This window comes from Zootoca vivipara, chromosome 13 (assembly GCF_965207765.1).
Source record: "Zootoca vivipara chromosome 13, rZooViv2.hap1.1, whole genome shotgun sequence".
In the NCBI taxonomy this organism is placed as follows: domain Eukaryota; kingdom Metazoa; phylum Chordata; class Lepidosauria; order Squamata; family Lacertidae; genus Zootoca; species Zootoca vivipara.
In genome coordinates this window covers 44305271-44324681 of record NC_142596.1, presented here as the reverse complement: position 1 = coordinate 44324681, position 19411 = coordinate 44305271, and the positions used below count along the sequence as shown (strand labels likewise).

The window sequence follows — 19411 nt, the reverse complement described above, 5'->3', positions numbered from 1 at the left end:
GTGTGGCAGGAGTCATCCCTGCTTAATTTCGAGACATGCCATTGGAACTTAATTTTTCAAAAATGCACGTTATTGAGAATGATATTTGTTTAACCCATGTTATTACTGAAGTATTACATTTTTTGTGCCGTATTATCTCCTTTAAATAAATAAATAAATAAATAAATAAATAAATAAATAAAGACATATGGAGGGTGCCAAGTTGGCTTCCCCCTGCAAAGACTTCCAAAGTTGTGCTCGCTGTCCGAGGCGGCTGGCAAAAACAGAGAGGCTCTGGCCTTCCCGCTGCTCACCTACCTCTCTAAAAAGGGCTCCGTAGAACGTGACAGTGTAAAAACAGTCCACGGTCCTCATGGAAATGTCCAGGTCCATCACTAGCCTCTTCTGCTCCTGAGAGTTCACAGTGGCTCGGATTCTCTGCGGAGAGCGGAAAAGGAGAAAGAAAAGAACCATACTGTCAAGGCTTTGGGAAAACTATTCCTCCCCCGGTCGCAACAAGAGCAGAGAAAACGAGGTAGAGTCCTTTTTAAGGAGTTTATTCATTCATAATAGCGAGAGGCAAAAGAATGCAGCAAGCCTTGACAAACTGGCTCCTCCTTCCTGGCAACAGCACCTCCCCTTACAGTGGCCACTCATGGCCAATTGTCTCTGAGTCCTTTGTTCCTGCACTCTTAGCGAACGGCGAGTTCTGGGAGAAGGGGAGTCAGAAATACTTTCCAGTGACGTGTCCTCTGGATGTCCTGCCACAGCTATTCCCCCCCCCCCAAATTCTTCTAACATTTCCCAACTCTTCTGTTTGTCTATCTCTGAGCTGTGACCTTCCTCAAACTCCTTAACCCCCTATTCAATGCTGTATTCCTCTTCTCCCGCAGCAGTGTGTGTGTGTGTGTGTGTGTGTGTGTGTGCGTGTGTGATCTCCCCCATTCCTCTTCCATCTAGTCCCCTTGAGTCCAATCCCTGACACATATGGTGAGTGTGGGGGTGTGTATACAGGTGAAACTCGGGAAATTAGAATATTGTCGAAAAGTGCATTTACGGTATTTCAGTAATGCAACTTAAAAGGTGAAACCAATATATGAGATAGATGCATGACATGCAAAGCAAGATACGTCGAGCCTTTATTTGTTGTAATTGTAATTATTTGTCGTTAAGCGGGTCAATTATAAATGGAATGTAATTAATGAAATGTAATAGCGTTGTTTATTTTTGTACTGTTGCAACTATTTTACTATTTTATTACTGTGGCATTTCCAAAAGAAAGCATTTGTAAAAATTAAAATAAAAATAAAAAATAATAAGTTCCATTACTGAAATAAATGCACTTTTTGATGATATTCTAATTTTGAGTTACACACACACACACACACACACACACACACACACATATATATAATTAAAGCTTTCCAGAACCACAAGGGGCCCTGCACCTCTCCCAGGCTCTCTCCTATTCCTCCAGGTGTTACTGCGACCCCACATGTTGCCTCCGACCACTGACCATGCTGGCTGGACTGCAACATCTGGAGAGCCACAGGCCCAGCTTCTTACACCCTATTCCAGATGGACCAAGTACCTCACTGTGGCAGGAACATTTTATCATATGTGGTGGACATGTAAGGTAGTAAAATAGTTTTGGGAAATGATATATAATTGAAAAAAAATTGTTTGAAATAACTTTTTCTTTAAAAAAACGCTAAGCCTTTCTTTCAGGAATTCTAGGTGCCGAAATCCCAACTGAGCAGAAAGTATTTTTTTTATGTATCCAACTACGGCTGTGTGGATGTTATTGGCCCAGAGATGGAAAGAAGATCAACTCCCAACCAGGGAAGAACAGCAGATTAAGTTGTCGGATTATGCCAAAATGGCAAAAATGACCGGAAGAATCAGAAATCAGGAAGACCAAATTTTGAATAAGGAATGGGGGAAATTTATAATTCATCTCAAAAATCATTCTAAACAGTTAAAACCATTAGCAGGATAGGAATAACACTTGTAGTTTAATGGTGAATTTTGGATATAATGGAGATGTCAAAGATGTGGATTACAATGGTACCTTGGTTCTCCAACGCCTTGGTACTCAAACAACTTGGAACCCAAACACTGCAAACCTGGAAGTAAGTGTTCCGGTTTGCAAACTTTTTTCAGAAGCCGAACATGCTCCATTTTGAGTGCCACACATCCGTTTGAGCGTTACCCTGAGGTCTGCCTGTTTTTGCTATTTATTTTAGCTTTTGCAGATTTTATTTTTTTTTGACTGTGTGGAACCCAGTTCAGCTACTGATTGATTGTGTGACTGCAGTACATGGTTTATTGCTTTCATTTTATGGATCAATAGTCTCATTAGATAGTAAAATTTATGTTAAATTGCTGTTTTAGGGGTGGTTTTTAAAAGTCTGGAACAGATTAATCCATTTTGCATTACTTTCTATGGGAAACCGCGCCTTGGTTTTGAAACGCTTTGGTTTTGGAACGGACTTCCGGAATGGATTGAGTTTGAGAACCAAGGGACTACTGTATTAGAAAATATGCAGGAGGAAAGGACTAACAATAGAACCCGCAAATGGGAGGAGGGACGTCCAGGAGATTCGTTGGAATCTTGTTTTTATGATGTATGTTGGATATGTGATTGTAAAACTTTAATTTGAAAAACCATATACAGTAAATAAAATTTTATATAGTACTGTACTGCAGCTCTTACCTTCACAGCCATGGTGGTGTCGCTCTGCGCATGATACACTTTCTCCACCACGCCATAAGCTCCTCTTCCCAACTCCGAAATGCTCACCAAGTCGTCGGCCTCTACTTCGAAGTTCTGTTGAGAGAGAGAGAGATGCACAAAAAACTGTCAAAATATACAACTTATTACCAAATTGCAACTTATTACCAAACTTAAAACCATGGAGAGACCTGGTCTGAATAGACACATTGTGTCAGGGGTTTCTTGCGACTACTCTAGAGTAACGACGCTCCTCAGGTTACTTTTCCATAACGTGTTTATTGGTGCCGCTATGTACAGTGAAGCAGGTGCAGAAACATGTCTGCTCGCTCCGATGCAGAATCCGGAAGTGCCCCTCGGCGCGAACGCCCCCAACATAAAAGGCGCGGGACACTGAATCTCCTTCCTTTTCTCCTTCTTCGTAATTCCGGAACCGGAGGAAAGGGTCTGCGTTCCATGTTTTCCCTCTCCCCCTTGTCCCCTTCTCTCTCCTCCCGTCTGTGGAGTCTGGGCTCTTTCATCCTGCCTGAGCCCGGGCACTCTCTCTCCGTGTCCTGACTTCCCTCCCCCGAGTCTGTGTTTCCTTTGCTACTCTGTGAGGAGCTACTCTTGATGATGGGGGGGGTACTCTGTACTCCCTCCCCCTTACACATTGGATTCTTATCTCATTATACATGATAATGCTATTTTTAGCCATCTCACCCCTTGCTTTTTCCTGTAAGACCAACTGCAGTCGTTAACAGCCGCCAACAGGTTTACCGCACCTATCAGCCAATCACCCATTCCCACCACCCTTCTGAGTAATACCCCTCCCCACCCTCTCACTATATATAAGGGTCTGGTGACTTCTCTGTTTCAGTGTATCTGAAGAAGTGTGCATGCACACGAAAGTTCATACCAATGACAAACTTAGTTGGTCTCTAAGGTGCTACTGGAAGGAATTTTTTTGTGTGTGTGTCAAAATATAAATTTAGCTTAGGATCAAGCCAATATTCGTATTGCGACCTTCTTTCTCTCTTTCGCAAACAACATTTGTTGTTAAAGAAGTTAAACCTTGATGTGATTTGCTTCCGAGAAACACACATAGTGAGGAAATGTCGAAGAATATTGAAGAACAAAAGGACTTTGGGAAAGGACTTGGTAACCTCGGATGTAACAAAAAAAAGGAAGGAGTCGTGATGTATATAAAACCAGACCCAAAACAATTATTTGAAGATGAACAAGGAAGAATGATTGATAATCGAGATAACATCACAGGGAGAAAAAATGTTGTTAATCGGTGTGCAGGCGCCAAACAAGTACAAAAAACAAAACCAGAACAACATCAGCATCAATATACCTTCTCACCCACAGTGATGAAAGTCCTGGAATCCAAGTTCCTTGGAGGTCTGCAAGGAAAGACAAAGGCTCTATTTAAAAGTCCAATCCAGTACCCACCACCTGGTGTCGATTTTCTTAAATTTTGCAATTTGGCTGCTTACACTCGGTAAATTCCATAGGGTTCCATCAAAACTGAGGGGCACATAAATGGGGAGGAGAATCTAAAGCAGAAGTGGGCAACTGTGACCCTAACAAAGGTGATGTTGGATGCCAACTCCCGTCAGCCCCAAGCCAGCATGCACAATGGTCAGGGGTTTATGAGAGCTATATAGTCCAGCAGAGCCACAAACTCCTCTCTCCTTATGTAGATAAACAATGAGCTGGAGAGTTCCAGCTTTATTTGTTTTTGGTTTTTTATTCAATTTATAAACCACCCTTTTATCAAAAAAATATCCCAGGGCGGCGTACAAGACTAAAAATACATTACAGAGCACCAATAATTTAAAAATCGTAATAGAAAGCATAACAGCAGATAGCATATTAGGAATTGGCAAGAGAGCGAAGCAACGATTCTTACGTTGGGGGGACGGATGACTGCTTGTTTGCTGGTGGCATGCTCAAGAGGGGCGGCCGTTTCTTCCTCAGCCCTGGAAAGAAAGAGGACACACACTCTCTTATTATCTTTTTTCATAGAACTGTAGAGTTGGAAGGGACCCTAAGGGTTCTCTAGTCCAACCCCTGCAATGCAGGAATCTTTTGCGCAACATGGGCCTCAAACCCATGACCCTGAGATTAAGAATCGTATGCTCTACCAACTGAGCTACCCCAGGTATTTTTAATAAAGCAAGAACCAGCAGGGGCATAGCAGTGCTGAAATGAGGTTGGGAAGACTCAGGTTCGAATTCACACTCGAACACAATGTTCACTGGACTGGGTGACCATGGGAAAGTCACTATCTGAGCTGCCTCACAGGGTTGTTTCAAGGGAGAGGGGGTCACTTGAGCTCTTTGGAGGGGAGAGGGAATAAAAAAAATATACACCCAAAATGTAATCAATTAAATATTGATGTACCATTCGGGCGATGTTCAGAATAGGACTAGGTCCTAAACATCAATTCCAATGCCATGATCTCTCAAGCAAGACAGGGTCTTTTCAAGAGTGGCACCTTTTCAACAGTGGAACTCATCTCCATGGAGAACCACCAGGATATTTCTCCTTAAGGAATCAGTTGAAAACCTCCCTTATGTCACGTTTAGCCTGCAACTTTATATTAGCCCACAAAATATCAATTTTAACTTTTAATTTTAGCCCACAAAACTTTGTATTAAAAACCCTTTAATTAGAAGAGGCTTCAGCTTCTGCCTCTGATTCTGGACTTCTCTCTGTCACAGACTCTCCCATCTCACTAAGCCCTGTTACCTCTCCAGCTTTCAACACCACCTCTTCCCAGTCTTCTCCCTTTACTTATCATTGTCCCACCACCAATCCCTGGGCTCTGAGCTTTCTTCTCTTAAGAATTCCCAAGCTGGTTCCTCCCATCATTCCTCTGCTTCCAACCAGTCCATGACAGTCCATGGGTGAGGAAAAGAAAAAGCACTGTGGGGAGGAAGAAATGTTTCCAAAAAGTTCAAGTGATCCCTTACCTCCTTTCCGCTTTTCCGAGGATCCTTTAGGATCTATGAGAAAGGAGAAAGAGAAAACAAACTAAGAGCCCAATTCTAGCCAAGCCGCTATCCAGGTACTAAAGAATTACTGTATAAACCCCCTGCAATGCAGGAATCTTTTGCCCAATGTGGAGATTGAACCCACAACTCTGAAATTAGGAGTCTCATGCGAGAAGTGATGTTACAGGGAACCAGGCAGAGGGACTTCTTGGTAGTGGCCCCTGCCCTGTGGAATGCCCTCCCCTCAGATGTCAAGGAAATAAAAAACTCTCTGACTTTTAGAAGACATCTGAAGGCAAAGGTATAGAAAAGTTTTTAATGTTTGATGTTTTGCTGTGTTTTAATTTGTTGGAAGCCGCCCAGAGTGGCTAGGGCAACCCAGTCAGGTGGGCAGCATACAGATCAGGCCTAGGCAAACTCAGCCCTTCAGATATTTTGGGACTACAACTCCCATGATCCCTAGCTAACAGGACCAGTGGTCAGGGATGGTGGGAATTGTAGTTCCAAAACATCTGGAGGGCCAAGATTGCCTACGCCTGATATAGATATTGAGGGGTTTTTTTGTTTTTGTATTTTTTATATTGTGATTTTATGTTGTAACCGCCCTGAGACTTGCAGGTATAGGGCAGTATACAAATTTAATAAAGAAAAAAAATTATTATTACTATTATTATTATTAGGTTCTACCAACTGAGCTATCCCTCTCTGCTAGATGGACCAATGATCAATCAAACAATCATTTTATTTGTATGCCGCCTTTCCAAAGTTAAAACCACGCTCAAGGCCCCTTACAACACATGTACTTTTCTATAACTATGAACATAAGCAAAAGCAGTCAGAGGGAAAACATCAGAACGTACACAACCAAACTGAACCGTTTCCACATAAACCAACGATCTGATTTAGTACAAGGCAGCCTCCTATGCTTGGATTTTGCCATTTAACTCCTAACCAGCACGAACCAGCTCTGGGCTGTGGGATGCACAACACAGTCCCAGGGTAGCGGCTGAATTTCGATTCCCCAGGGTTCCTACCCTCGGGGAGCCGCAGGCGAACAAGCTCTGGGTTTCTACCACTTCAGGTCATTCTTGACCACTAGAGGTCACTAGATTTCCGAGCATTTTGGGGTGGGGATGTAGCAAGCTATGAAACCCAGTTTAGGACGCTGCCTTTTTTTGAGAATCCGTTCAAGCTTTTCATTCAGAATGCAGTGGCGGCAGCCACCGCTCACTGGGGGGGGGGGGTTACGATCGTTCAGGTCACCAAGTTTCCGAGGCTGGATCCAGCTGGCCAGGACTGGCGTTAGCAGCAACCGTTGCTATCCTCAGGACAACTCGAGAGATAGTGCAAAATGCCCATCTGTTCCACGGGAAACTTCGGTCTTAATGGGTTGGGCACCAAGTGTACAGTTCTTAAGGAGAACTCTTCTGAATTTCCACATAACAGCATCGGTTTGGGGGGGGGGTGTTCCTGCGTGTTGAGTTATTCCTTGTTCATTCCTTGCAAAATTGCCACAACAGCCCTATGAAGTAGGCTAGGCTGAGATGCAGTGTATAGGGAAGTTTTTTTTAATGTTTGGTTTCTTATTGTGTTTTTTTATATATTTTGCTGGAAGCCGCTCAGAGTGGCGAGCTAGTCAGATGGGAGGCATATACAGGTGAAACTCGAAAAATTAGAACATCGTCAAAAAGTGCATTTATTTCAGTAATGCAACTTAAAAGGTGAAACCAATATATGAGATAGTTGCATGACATGCAAAGCAAGAAATGTCAAGCCTTTATTTGTTGTAATTGTAATTATTTGTCGTTAGGCGGGTCAATTATAAATGGAATGTAATTAATGAAATGTAATAGCAGTGTTTATTTTTGTATTTTTGTAATTATTTGTTTTATTACTGTGGAATTTCCAAAAGAAAGCATTTGTAAAAAAATTAAAAGAAAAAGAAAAAATAGTAAGTTGCATTGCTGAAACAAATGCACTTTTCGACGATATTCTAATCTTCCGAGTTTCACCTGTAAATAACAAAACAAACAACATTAAAAACAAAAAACTACTACAACCCCAAAGTCACTCTGTGAGTTTCATGGCCAGTATCAGTGGCCGACTCAGGTACTATGGTGCCCAGTGTGAGGCCAAAATTTGGCACACAGACATGCCCAGTCCTTGCTGGGCCTTGGCAAGATCTGTTGACGGTCCTTGACGCTCTGTCTGATTAACAGCTAGGCTCCCTCCACTAGAAAGCTTTCGCCTGGCACATTCCAAAATGCACACCCAACTACAGTGGTACCTCGACTTACGAAGACGATCCGTTCCTTGTAAGTTGAGGTTTTCGGATGTTGAAGCGCTGCTTGTGCGCATGAACAAAGTGCGATTTCGCACTTCTGCGTGTGCACAGCAAAAACACTTCCGGGGTTGTCGACTTTGGAAGTCGAAACCTTCGGAAGTTGAAGCGTTCGGATGTCGAGGTATGACTGTATAGTTCTGCAGGAGTAGGCTGCATAAAGCATGGGGGGAGGATTGTAATAATTCTGGTAAAGAGAGAGTGGGGGGAGCTTGCAGCTCCAGGATTGCAACAGCAGCTTCAACAGATGACGTGAGCTAAAGGGAAAATCTGTAGGCAAGCCGTGGAACATCTGCCTTGCATGTAGAAGGTCCCAGTTTCACAGCACTTCCCGGCGCAGTTGGAGAAGACTCCCCATCTGAAAGCATGGAAAGCCATTCCCCGTCAGCAGAGCAGTTAGAAGGATCATTTGTCTCACTTAGTAGAAGACAACTTCCTGCGCTGCCAACAGCGCCGTCTTAAGCGCTCCCGGTGCCGTGGTGTGCCGGATCCCTCCGGCGCCCTCCCGCCCCGTTCCGGCGCCTTACCACCCCGTTTCCCAGCGCGGTGGGCGGGCGGGCGCCGCACGCAGCACGGGTGCCACCGGCGCTGCTGCGCAGCAGGCGGGCAGGCGCAGCTGTGCGGCAGACCGGTTGGCCAGCAGGTGAGCGCAGCTCGCGGCGCCCTCCTGGCGGGCCGGCGCCATGGTGCCCTGCGCCACCCAGCCTGCACGTTGGGCCGGCCCTGGCTGCCAACCAGCCTAGGCTCCAAACCACAATTTGTGCCAATACTCAGGCAGACCATAGCACCTATTGTTTCTGTTCCCGTGCCTCAAAAGTCCCCAAACCAAAGCCTCTCAAGGCCGAAGCAACGTCACAATTTGTCAGTTCACATGCAACATCAAAACATCAGGGCCCCTGAACCATGGTTGGGGGGGGGGAACCCCAGCTTCGACAGCCTCTCCCAAACCATAGCTCTGTCAGGTGGTGCAGATGCCACAACAAACCATGCATGCAAAAAAACCACAGTTTCAGAGTCAAGCCTGTCTCAGGCTCAGCCGAGCACCCTGAGGCAAATCTGCGGTTCTCCTCGAGTTGTGAAGATGTAGAATGGAGCTTGCAAAACTCAAAGGGATCGCGGGAAGGGTTAACTGGGGGGAGAGAGATTGTCCAACACCATCGCAAAAGAGCACCGGTGATGTCAGACTGGAACAGCAGGCAGCAGGACAATAGCCATTCATTACGGCCTTCATGAAGGAGGCGGCAGCAATGGAGAATCCTCCTATTTTCTGCTAGTGTGAAAGGACTGAGAGGAGCCATTAACTGCACAACGGGCCTCTACTGCTCAAGGACAGGTTTACATGGAAAAAATGTTCTGGAACACAAAATGGCCTCCATGCACTTTTCAAGACAGAGCTTTTTGGGTAGGGGGGAGGAGAGGATGGTCAATATTCAAGTTCTGGTTCTGGCCTCATCTGAACTAAACGTCTGAAGCAGTATCATGCCACTTTAAATCACCAAGGCTTCCCCCCCCAAAGAATTATGGGAGCTGTAGTTTCTTAAGGGTGCTGAGGGTTCTTAGAAGACCCTCGTTCTCCTCACAGAACAGAAATTCCCAGAGTTCCCTGGGAAGAGGGATTGACAGTTAGCCGCTCCGGGAGGAGACTAAAGGGGGGGGGTCTTCTCCTAACACCTCACTTAACAAATGGGGGAAGCCACGACTGTTTAAAGTGCTCTTACAGTTGTACCTCGGAAGTCGAACGGAATCCGTTCCAGAAGTCCGTTCGACTTCCAAAACGTTCTAATACCAAAGCATGGCTTCCGATTGGCTGCAGGAAGTTCCGTCGGACGTTTGGGTTCCAAAGAATTTTACCCATGATATTTTATCTGCACCATCGGAACGAAATTCAGGAACCAAAAAGTGGTGTTACTGAAAAATAGAACTTTCGAGCCGCCTGGCCCCCAAACGACATCTAAGACATTCGGTTTTGGCGACTGTAATCCCCGTTTCAAGGAGCCGTTTTGGTGCCTAGTTTATATATCCAAGTTTCTAACACTGAGAGAGAGACCCCATGCTAAAGAGAGAAGGGGGGGGTGTATTTAATCCAAAAACCCTGCATGAAGGAAACCCAAAATTCTACAATCAGCATAAAATTAGGCCAATTGGCTTATTTTCCTTGAGGAACTTCTGCAGCAGTCTGCTATTTTTGCTCCTCTGATTTCCCAAACTGTTAAATAAACAGCAGAGCCAGCTTCTGAAGTCCTGCCACCCAGAGGTTCTTACTCAGATGCCTCCCTGGGATTCTGGGATTCCGGAAGCCATCGCCCCCCACGCACTTTCAAACACACCCTCCCATCCTTGAGGCCTAGAGACTTGCTCCCCCCCAAAAAAGTGAAAGCTGGGGTGGATGAGAAAGCTGGAATGCTGTGTTCTCAAACTGCAGCCCACAACTTCTACCAAGAGAGAGTGACACACGCAAGGGAGGGAGTTCTGCTCATGAGTAGACGGGCACAGCTATCAGTGGAGAGGTGCCCAGATCTTCAGGTCCAAACTCTGCCCCCTTTCTTCCACAATCAGGGGTGCTAGTACCATGTCGCCAGCAAATCCTACTTCTTCAAGGATCCAGAGTCTAGTTGCAGATTATATTATTATTCTTCATTTATTTTATTGTTGTTGTTGTTGTTTAGTCGTTTAGTCGTGTCCGACTCTTCGTGACCCCATGGACCAGAGCACGCCAGGCACTCCTGTCTTCCACTGCCTCTCACAGTTTGGTCAGACTCATGTTCGTAGCTTTGAGAACACTGTCCAACCATCTCGTCCTCTGTCGTCCCCTTCTCCTTGTGCCCTCCATCTTTCCCAACATCAGGGTCTTTTCCAGGGAGTCTTCTCTTCTCATGAGGTGGCCAAAGTATTGGAGCCTCAGCTTCACGATCTGTCCTTCCATTTATTTTATTAGTAGCATCTTACCTAAGGGACCACTGTAAACAGACGAAAGCACTAGCAGGATTGCAATAACACTTGCAATGTAGCAATTATTATTATGGACAAAATGGGAGACATTTAATGCGGATTACGAAATAATACGCAGTTGAAAGGAATGACAATAGGATCCCATGGCGGGGAAGGTGGGAAGTCCAGAGATTTGGAGAGATCTCTAAATATGGATATCTATTTTGTATTGTGCTGTTATAATTCTATATTTGCAAAACCAAATTAAAAGTATTAATTTTTTTAAAAAAATTATTAGTTGCATCTTTTGCCACAGCAACTCAAAGCAACTTACAACATTTTAAGCAAAAAAGAAGCACAAACATACATTAAAACCAGTACTGTATTTTAAAAATATCTAAAAGACGCATGGTTTTTTTGGAGTGGGTGGGAAGCTACATTTAAATAATAAATAAATTTAAATGAGAAATAAAACGATAAAAGATGAAACCAGGGCAGTTATATGCAATTCCTCTTTCAATACTGTTTGTGCCTTCAATGCTTTGGGATTGAACCTACTGCTTTGATTCCAACTGATTAATTCCCCATAACTTCCTACCAAAATATAGCATTTTTTAAATACCACTATTTTTGGAGGGTTGTCCCTCCAGATGGCAGTAATGCATTAACACTGGGGAAGCATCACAGGAAAAAACAAAGCAGAATGAAACTGCATGGACAGTCCAATATATCAGTCCAATATATATCCACCACCAAAGCACTACCATTAAATCTCTGAAAAGTTGCAGAAAATGCTTGCAAAAAGACCCCACACATCTGGAGGGGTCAGATTAGAATAATCACCTGTAGGGTGCAGGTTGGATGACAACCCCACCCCCTCCACAAATCTTCAGGCTGAAGTTTACAGCAACAATAAAAGCATCTTCAAACCCACCGCCCCAATGCCTGCGCCCTTGTTAACATTTGTGTTTCCTCAGCAGCACCATTGCAACACCTCTGAGATTAAAGGATGGGTTTCAACCTCACGTTGCATTGCAATCTCCACCCTTCTGACACACCAGCTTCCTGGAACACCTCAAGCCAGGAGCATGCATGAAAATATGCATGTTTGGTGACCTGTTCCTAACCCAACAAGCTCTGCTGGAAATTCCGCCTCTCTGTTTTGGAGGCCTTGTCAATGTTTGCTGCGGCTACAGTTTCAGGGTTGCCTCTTGCTAAGGCTCCAGCGCAGTTTCCTCCACCTCTTGTATACATCCTCATCACCGCACACACACACACACACAGGGCAAAGAAAAGCTATAAATAGCACAAGGAGATTTACACTCAGCTGACACTTCTCCGAATACTTGTCTGAGCAAGCAGGAGGATGACAAACCAAAACGGAGAGACAAGGAAAGAGAATTCCAGCTGGTCTAAAAATCCCCCCTGCAGCAGGAATTGCACATTAACTAAATGCCAGTTTGCAGGGAAAGGTTCTGTAAAGCAGTGTTTCTCAACCAGTGTGCCTCCAGATGTTTTGGGACTACAACTCCCATCATTCCTGACCACTGGTCTTGCTAGCTAGGGATGATGGGAGTTGTAGTCCCAAAACATCTGGAGGCACACTGGTTGAGAAACACTGCTGTAAAGTATGGGTATTAACAGAACCGCTCACTCGCCTAACCAAGGAGAACGCATACAGCTTAGGAGCCATCTTTCTGCCGAATGTGCTTTCAGGTGCTACAGGCAAGAGGTGGCAAGCCTCTGTATACCAGCTGCAAGCGAAGAGATGGCTGTTGCACCCAAGAGTCCTGCTTGCGAGCTTCCCAGAAGCATCTGCTTAGCCACTGCGAGAGCAGGAAGCTGGATTAGGCGAGCCTTCTGCCTGATCTGGCAGTCTCATTTTATATTCTGATGCTCTTATACGGTATTAGACAAATGGACCAAAGCTAAGGCTATATTGCTCTACCTCTACATTTTGGAGGGAGTCTGCGTCTGAACTGCAGCCAAGTCCCAGGAGAGTGAAGCTGCAACTCGTGGGCTTTCATTGGGACATCTTTTTGGCCGCTGTGAAAACAGGGCACTGGACCAGAGAGAGCTGTTCTTAAACTCTCAAGACCACTATGTGTTTGCATCTTGCAAAGTTAGTTTGCCAACAGATTCCTAACTTGCAGATTGGTTTTAACAATGCAGCAAGGAAACAATCACTAGTTTAATCACTTTATTACTGACCCCACTCGTGCTACAGTTCGCAATGTGCAGCCCAGACAGAGAGATGGCAAACTCTGATGTAGCTTTGCTTATGGGGAGTTGGGGGGGGGGGTTCTCTAATTTTTTTGGCTGGCCAGGGTAGCCAACACACATCCCTCCTCAGAAATACACGCAGCTAACAGACGCTATATCCAGGAGAACCTGTGTTGTGCTAAAGCAGGCATCCCCAAACTGCGGCCCTCCAGATGTTTTGGCCTACAACTCCCATGATCCCTAGCTAACAGGACTAGTGGTTGGGGAAGATGGGAATTGTAGTCCAAAACATCTGGAGGGCTGAAGTTTGGGGGTGCCTATGCTAAAGGATGTCCTGCCACACCGGTTGCGGGGAAAGAGAACAAGCAACCCTCGCTTATCCTCTTGTCAACCAACTAACCCCATAAATAAAATCGAAAAGATTAACTGCTGTTCTGCACAGTGTCATTCTTGCCTTTAGGAATTACAGAGAAGCCGATTGTTGACATTTCACCTATTAGTGGACAAGCATGCAGCACACTCACCTAACCTCAGTATCTTGCCAAAACATCCCAGGCGACAATTGTTTTCCAAGGGGTGTGCTTTTAAATTATTTCACTTCCACTGCACTACCTTTTCTTTCACCCTGAGGCCTTCCCCCAATTCCCCTAATGGAAACCCTTCAAAAACACATCCAAAATTACTTAGGGGATTAGGGTTGCTGTTTTTTGAATGGTATGGTTTGAGCATCAACTACCAAATCCTTGATTTGTTTGGTACTACCGAGACTGGATTTTCACTAGCCTTCCAGACGATCATGCCAACAATATCAAAGCTCCAGGAGGAGCCTCTTGCTATATTCTGGGATAGCAATTCTACAGCGGATGACACGCAGCGGTGGAATTCTCCCTGCCTTGCAGACGATGCGTCAAGGGAGAATTGCGCATGTGCGTTCAAGCGCATGAGCAGAGTGGACTACAAAATGACCAACCAAAGTCATGCACATCCAGGAGAGCTGGGTAGAGATCCCTACCCAGGTTTCCCGGATGGATCTTGGCCCGTTCACACTATCCCAATCTAACCACAATCACAGGATAGGTTTAAGCCGGCTACTCTGAGCTCCTGGAAGACAGGAAGAATAAATACTGTACAGTAATAGTAATGCTGCAAACAGAGACCAATGTGTTGCAGTTTGAAGAACTCCTGTTCCGGGTTTAGAGGTTGTTGTCGTCGTCCCGATAATCAAGAGGTATATAAATTTTATGGAATAAATAAATAAATACAAAGCCAGCCTGCGTCTCTTCCAGAACACACATTCTAGCGGTCCCCCCCCCCAATTCCTCCAAGAGAACTCAGCATTCTGTGGTCACTGAGCATCTTCAGGCTTCACTGGACAATATTGGGAGTGGGGGAGGTTTGCAGAAATACTCCAAACCCTTAAACTACTAAGTGGGTAACACTTAAGTGTTCTGGGTTACTTCTGCAAAGCTTGAATTTCCTCTGAGCACACGGGGTAACCTGTTCCAATTTGGCTACAGTTTTGTTGGCACTCACCAGCCGAGTTCACTATTAGATGGAGATACACCTGGCGTCAAACACTGCGCTAAGTGCCAAAACTTATTATTTGCCCAGACATTTCGGTATACAATGTCTTCAGCTGCTTGGATGGCTTTATCCCTCCAAGTTTCCACCTGCACTATACTTTTAAAGCAGCTGTTACAGCACTTTTCAGTGTCATGGCTTGCCACCCCAAGAATAAAGGGAGCTGTCGTTTGCTATGGGAGATACCTAGTGCCCCTTTGCAGAGCTACAATTCCTGGAGTTCCCTGGGGGGGAAAGGGCCTGGGAAATGATTGGCAAGTTAAGTGCAGCTGGGCCAGGATCAGTGCAACATTCTCAAACGATCCTGTCCGCTGTGTGAGATAACCACTAGTGTAAGTACACAAGGGATAATAACAATAATATCGTGTTTCTCCGAAAATAAGCCACACCCCAAAAATAAGCCACACCCCAAAAATAAGGCATAGTGATAGGCAGTTTATAAGACATCCCCTGAAAATAAGCCACCGTGTGTGTTTTTGAGGAAAAATAAATATAAGACGGTGTCATATTTTTGGAGAAACACGGTAATAATAATAATTTATTATTTATACCCCACCCATCTGGCTGGGTTTCCCCTGCCACTCTGGGCGGCTTCCAACAGAAAAATAAAATAATCTATTGAACATCAAAAACCTCCCTAAACAGGGCTGCCTTCAGATGTCTTCTAAAAATCTGGTAGCTGTTTCTCTTTGACATCTGATGGGAGGGCATTCCACAGGGCGGGCGCCACTACCGAGAAGGCCCTCTGCCTGGTTCCCTGCAACTTGGCTTCTTGCAACGAGGGAACCGCCAGAAGGCCCTTGGTACTGGACCTCAGTGTCCGGGCAGAACGATGGGGGTGGAGACGCTCCTTCAGGTATAATGGGCAGAGGCCATTTAGGGCTTTAAAGGTCAGCACCAACACTTTGAATTGTGCTCGGGAACGTACTGGGAGCCAATGTAGGTCTTTCAAGACCGATGGTGTTATGTGGTCTCGGGAGCCGCTCCCAGTCACCAGTCTAGCTGCCGCATTCTGGATTAGTTGTAGTTTCCGGGTCACCTTCAAAGGTAGCCCCACGTAGAGCGCATTGCAGTAGTCCAAGCGGGAGATAACTAGAGCATGCACCACTCTGGCGAGACAGTCCGCGGGCAGGTAGGGTCTCAGCCTGCGTACCAGATGGAGCTGATAAGACAGCTGCCCTGGACAGCCTTAAATCCCACCTCTGCACAAACTGAATGGGTGGTCTTTGGCAAATCAGCAAGCCCCAGCGCTTCCCATGTGTTGACAACAGGATATATAAAACCACTGACGTGGGCCGCTTGAAAAGAGGAGTGAACCAATCATGGAGGACAAGCCAGATATTTTTTTTTCCAGGGGCTGCTTAAGGGTATGCAATACTGGCACCTCTTTTTTGTTGTTGTTAAAAAGTGTGGCACTTACTGTAACAACTTCATTGCAAGTACCGGCACCTATTTTTCGAGGGGGGGGGTCGAATCACTAGCTACACGCTCTGCCTCTGGAAGCAGCAGTGTGTCTCGGAAGCAGCAATACTTCTGATTATCGGTTGCCGGAAACCACGGAAGGAGAGAGAGCTCTGGGACTCAAATCTTGCTTGCGGGTTTCTGGCCGGCCACTGTGAGAACAGGATGCTGGACTAGAGGAGCCACTGAAACTGACCCAAGCATATTCTGACGCCTGCTTGCAAGGATTCCTGCCTGGTGTGCACTGCACAGATGTTGCCTCAAGAGGAAGGAATAGGCTGAGAAGCAGGGTGCCTTCTCTAAGGCCCTGCCCCTCCCCTCCTTAAAGAGATGCGGCAGAAATTCTGTGCATGCCTGCAAACTTTTCTTTCTACAGCCAAACTTTTATTTTAGCCATCCGCGAGAACTGGAAACTTGCTCAACGGCGAAACCACCGCAGACATCAAGAGATGTTCCGAAGGCATGCATTAATCCCGGCAGATTGCAAGAAAGTACACAGAGTCCTGAGAGAGCGGGCAAAAGTTCGAGTTTCTTTCCCACCCCTCTCCAAGAGGCCCTTCTGCACCATCGGGTCCCCGGGAGCACACTACATGCTGCGAGCGCATGCGTGGCAGGCAAAAAGTCTGCTTTTGTGCACGTGCAGAGTGCATCGCCTTATACCCCAGGATTATAAACCACCCATGGTCCACAAACAAATGGAGACTGCGGAACGAATAAATTGACCGAGCACATCTTGGTCTAGGAACCGAGAGCTTTTAGGTGCGTGCACGCACGCACGCACACACACCAAAAAATAAACCTGTGGGCATTGCAAGTTTGCAAGCGCTTGCGGGGGAGGGGAAGCCTGGAGCTGCCGCCCATCACCCCATCGCCGACCCTCGGAGAGCTTTCTTCTTGCAGGGCCAAGTGACATTTTTGTTTGCAGAAGTTGCAACTGGGGCGTGGGGGAGGGGACGCGGACGAGAGAGGAAAAAGCAGCTCACTAAGAAAAGTCCCCTTTCCAAGTCGCAGAGGCCTGTGCAAAGGAAGGGGAAAGGGGGGGGGGGTAAAAAACTCAGCAACAGCTGCAGGAGCAACCCCAGAGTGTTACCTGTCAACTGCCAAGCTAAAATCAGAACTTGGAAAGGGGAGCGGGGGCTTGCAGGCAGCATGCAACGTTGAAATGTTCTCTGCAGAACAATAACCCGGCGCTGGGGGGGGGGGGGAGTTGTGCAACGGGAAAGCATTCCGCACACACATAAATGCACCACCCAACTCTTCCCCCCTGCAAAACTTTTTTAATTTTTTGCACGCTCATGATTGAACCAGGATGACATTTCTGCCGCCCCCACCCTCCACCTTGCAAATCCCTTCCTCCGGCTGTTCCCGGCACCTCCCCGCAAAATCATGCAAGTTTCCTGCGACTCTCCGCCGAGCACAGACCCCCTTTGCAAAATAAAACATAAAATAAAATTAGCAATTGCACACAGGGCATTTTAAGGAGTCTTGGGAGCAACACGAGCTGCATTGCAATCGGTCTCTTAAGCCTTCCGCCACCCTTTTCCCGACAGTTGCAACACATCTACCTTGTTTTCTGTCCATGTTGGGTTCCCAGAAGTGAAAGAACAGCGAACGGCGCGCCTCGGAAGGGGCGATTTTGCGCCCTGCAAAAAGGGCAACCCCCGGTCGGCTGCAAGAAGCGGCGGCTAGTCGGAAAAGCACGGGTGCATGCTCCCAAGTTCTTGCGGACTAGAACCTTTATCCGCCAATTGCTTCTCTTTTCGCCTCCTACTCCCTTAAAAAAAATTTTTTAAATACTCTTCCTTCGTGCTCTTGGCGTGCAAAAAACCCGCACCAAGGAGGCGAGTGGAGGAGGGAGGGGAGGTTTGCACAGAGTCAAAGCAATCCGGATTTTTTTATTCCTCTTTTCCTCCCGCAGGCTAAAAAAAGAGACCCCGCGAGAGAGGCAGCAGGGAGGGAGAAGCAACTCCCGGCGGTAGTAAAGCGCAGCGCGATCTCTCCAGGCGGCAGCTGAGGTTGCCCCGTTCCGGGGGCTTCTCGGATTACAAGCGAAACGCAGCGCAAGTTGCAAAAAGAGCAGCAAGCGGCAGGGGAGAAAGAGAGGCCCGTGACGTCAAACAGGAAACTGGAAGGCCGCCAACTCGGGGAGGCAGCAGCGGCCAGGCTGCCCGCTGGAGGCGGGCGAGGAAAAGCCCCGGCTCCCGGGAATCGGGGCGGAAGGGAGCGGGGGAGACGGCAGCTCTGGGCCGGGACACGAAGCTGGTCATTGCAGCCTCTTCCTGCTGCTGCTGCTGCTGCTGCTGCTGCTGCTGCTACTGCTGCTGATCGCCCAAAAAGGAGATTTATCCAGCAGCCGGCCCAAGCGTGACTTTTGCATTGGAAACGCCAGCGCAGGATTGGAATCGGGGACCCTTTCTCTCCAAGCGCGGAAAGGCCGGGGGGGGGGCCGAGCGGCACCCATGGGCGGCTGCCGCCCCTCCCCCCCAACCAAGCAAATAAATAAAAAATACTTAACCACAAGTATACATTGTAGCGGTGCTTTTTTCTTGCGGGGGACGACGACGCATGCACCTAAACATTTTGTGAATCTAAAGTTTGGCCTCATTAAGGGGCAGTATTTCAAAATGAGAAAATGAAAGTACCCCTAAACAATTTTTTTTGGGGGGGAGCACTGCACTGTAGAAAGATTGACAGATTTTTTTTCCAAGCACTTGGGGGTCAAAAGAAAAGTAATTTAAAAACTGTTGTGGAGACATTTCCTTCCGAATCTGCTAGAGTATGATGACAGGTGGGTGTCCTACCCCCCCACCCCCAATCCTGGCTACCTGCCCCCCACAAGATAAATCCTCGCTGTCCCCATGCCAGCACCCCAATATTTTGCTCCCCGTCTGGGGGGCTCATGGAAAGGCATGCCCCATTCATGTGCAAAATTGCAACTGAATCAAACTGCAACCCCAAGTAGGCTTAGGAAATCATAAGATCATCGAGGCGGAGGGGACCCTGAGGGTCATCTAGCCCAACCCTCTGCCATACAGGAATGTTTGCCCAAAGTGGGGCTCGAACCCACAACCCTGAAATTAAGAGTCTCGTGCTCTACAGACTGAGCCATCCCACTTACTATAAATTAAATTTGTTTGTCGCTTTTTCTTGCCCCAAGACAACTCTGGTTGCACAAAAAGT

At 46.6% G+C, this 19411-nt stretch overlaps 1 protein-coding gene across 3 annotated transcripts in view; it reads right to left on the bottom strand.

Moving 5' to 3' along the window:
• The window catches only part of MAP2K3 (mitogen-activated protein kinase kinase 3), a 68699-nt gene that overhangs the window by 14305 nt on the left and 34983 nt on the right, over positions 1 to 19411 (bottom strand). For 2 of the 3 annotated variants that reach the window (XM_035131094.3, XM_088656477.1), the window contains exons 2-6: positions 5677 to 5709; positions 4611 to 4680; positions 4053 to 4101; positions 2696 to 2809; positions 298 to 417 (exon numbers count right to left, since the gene is read on the bottom strand). In XM_035131094.3, coding sequence (XP_034986985.1) covers positions 298 to 417; positions 2696 to 2809; positions 4053 to 4101; positions 4611 to 4680; positions 5677 to 5709 — 386 coding nt within the window. Of the gene's footprint in view, positions 1 to 297; positions 418 to 2695; positions 2810 to 4052; positions 4102 to 4610; positions 4681 to 5676; positions 5710 to 17796; positions 18539 to 19411 lie in introns of those variants that run through there. The other variant, XM_035131092.3, reaches the window with a different exon arrangement.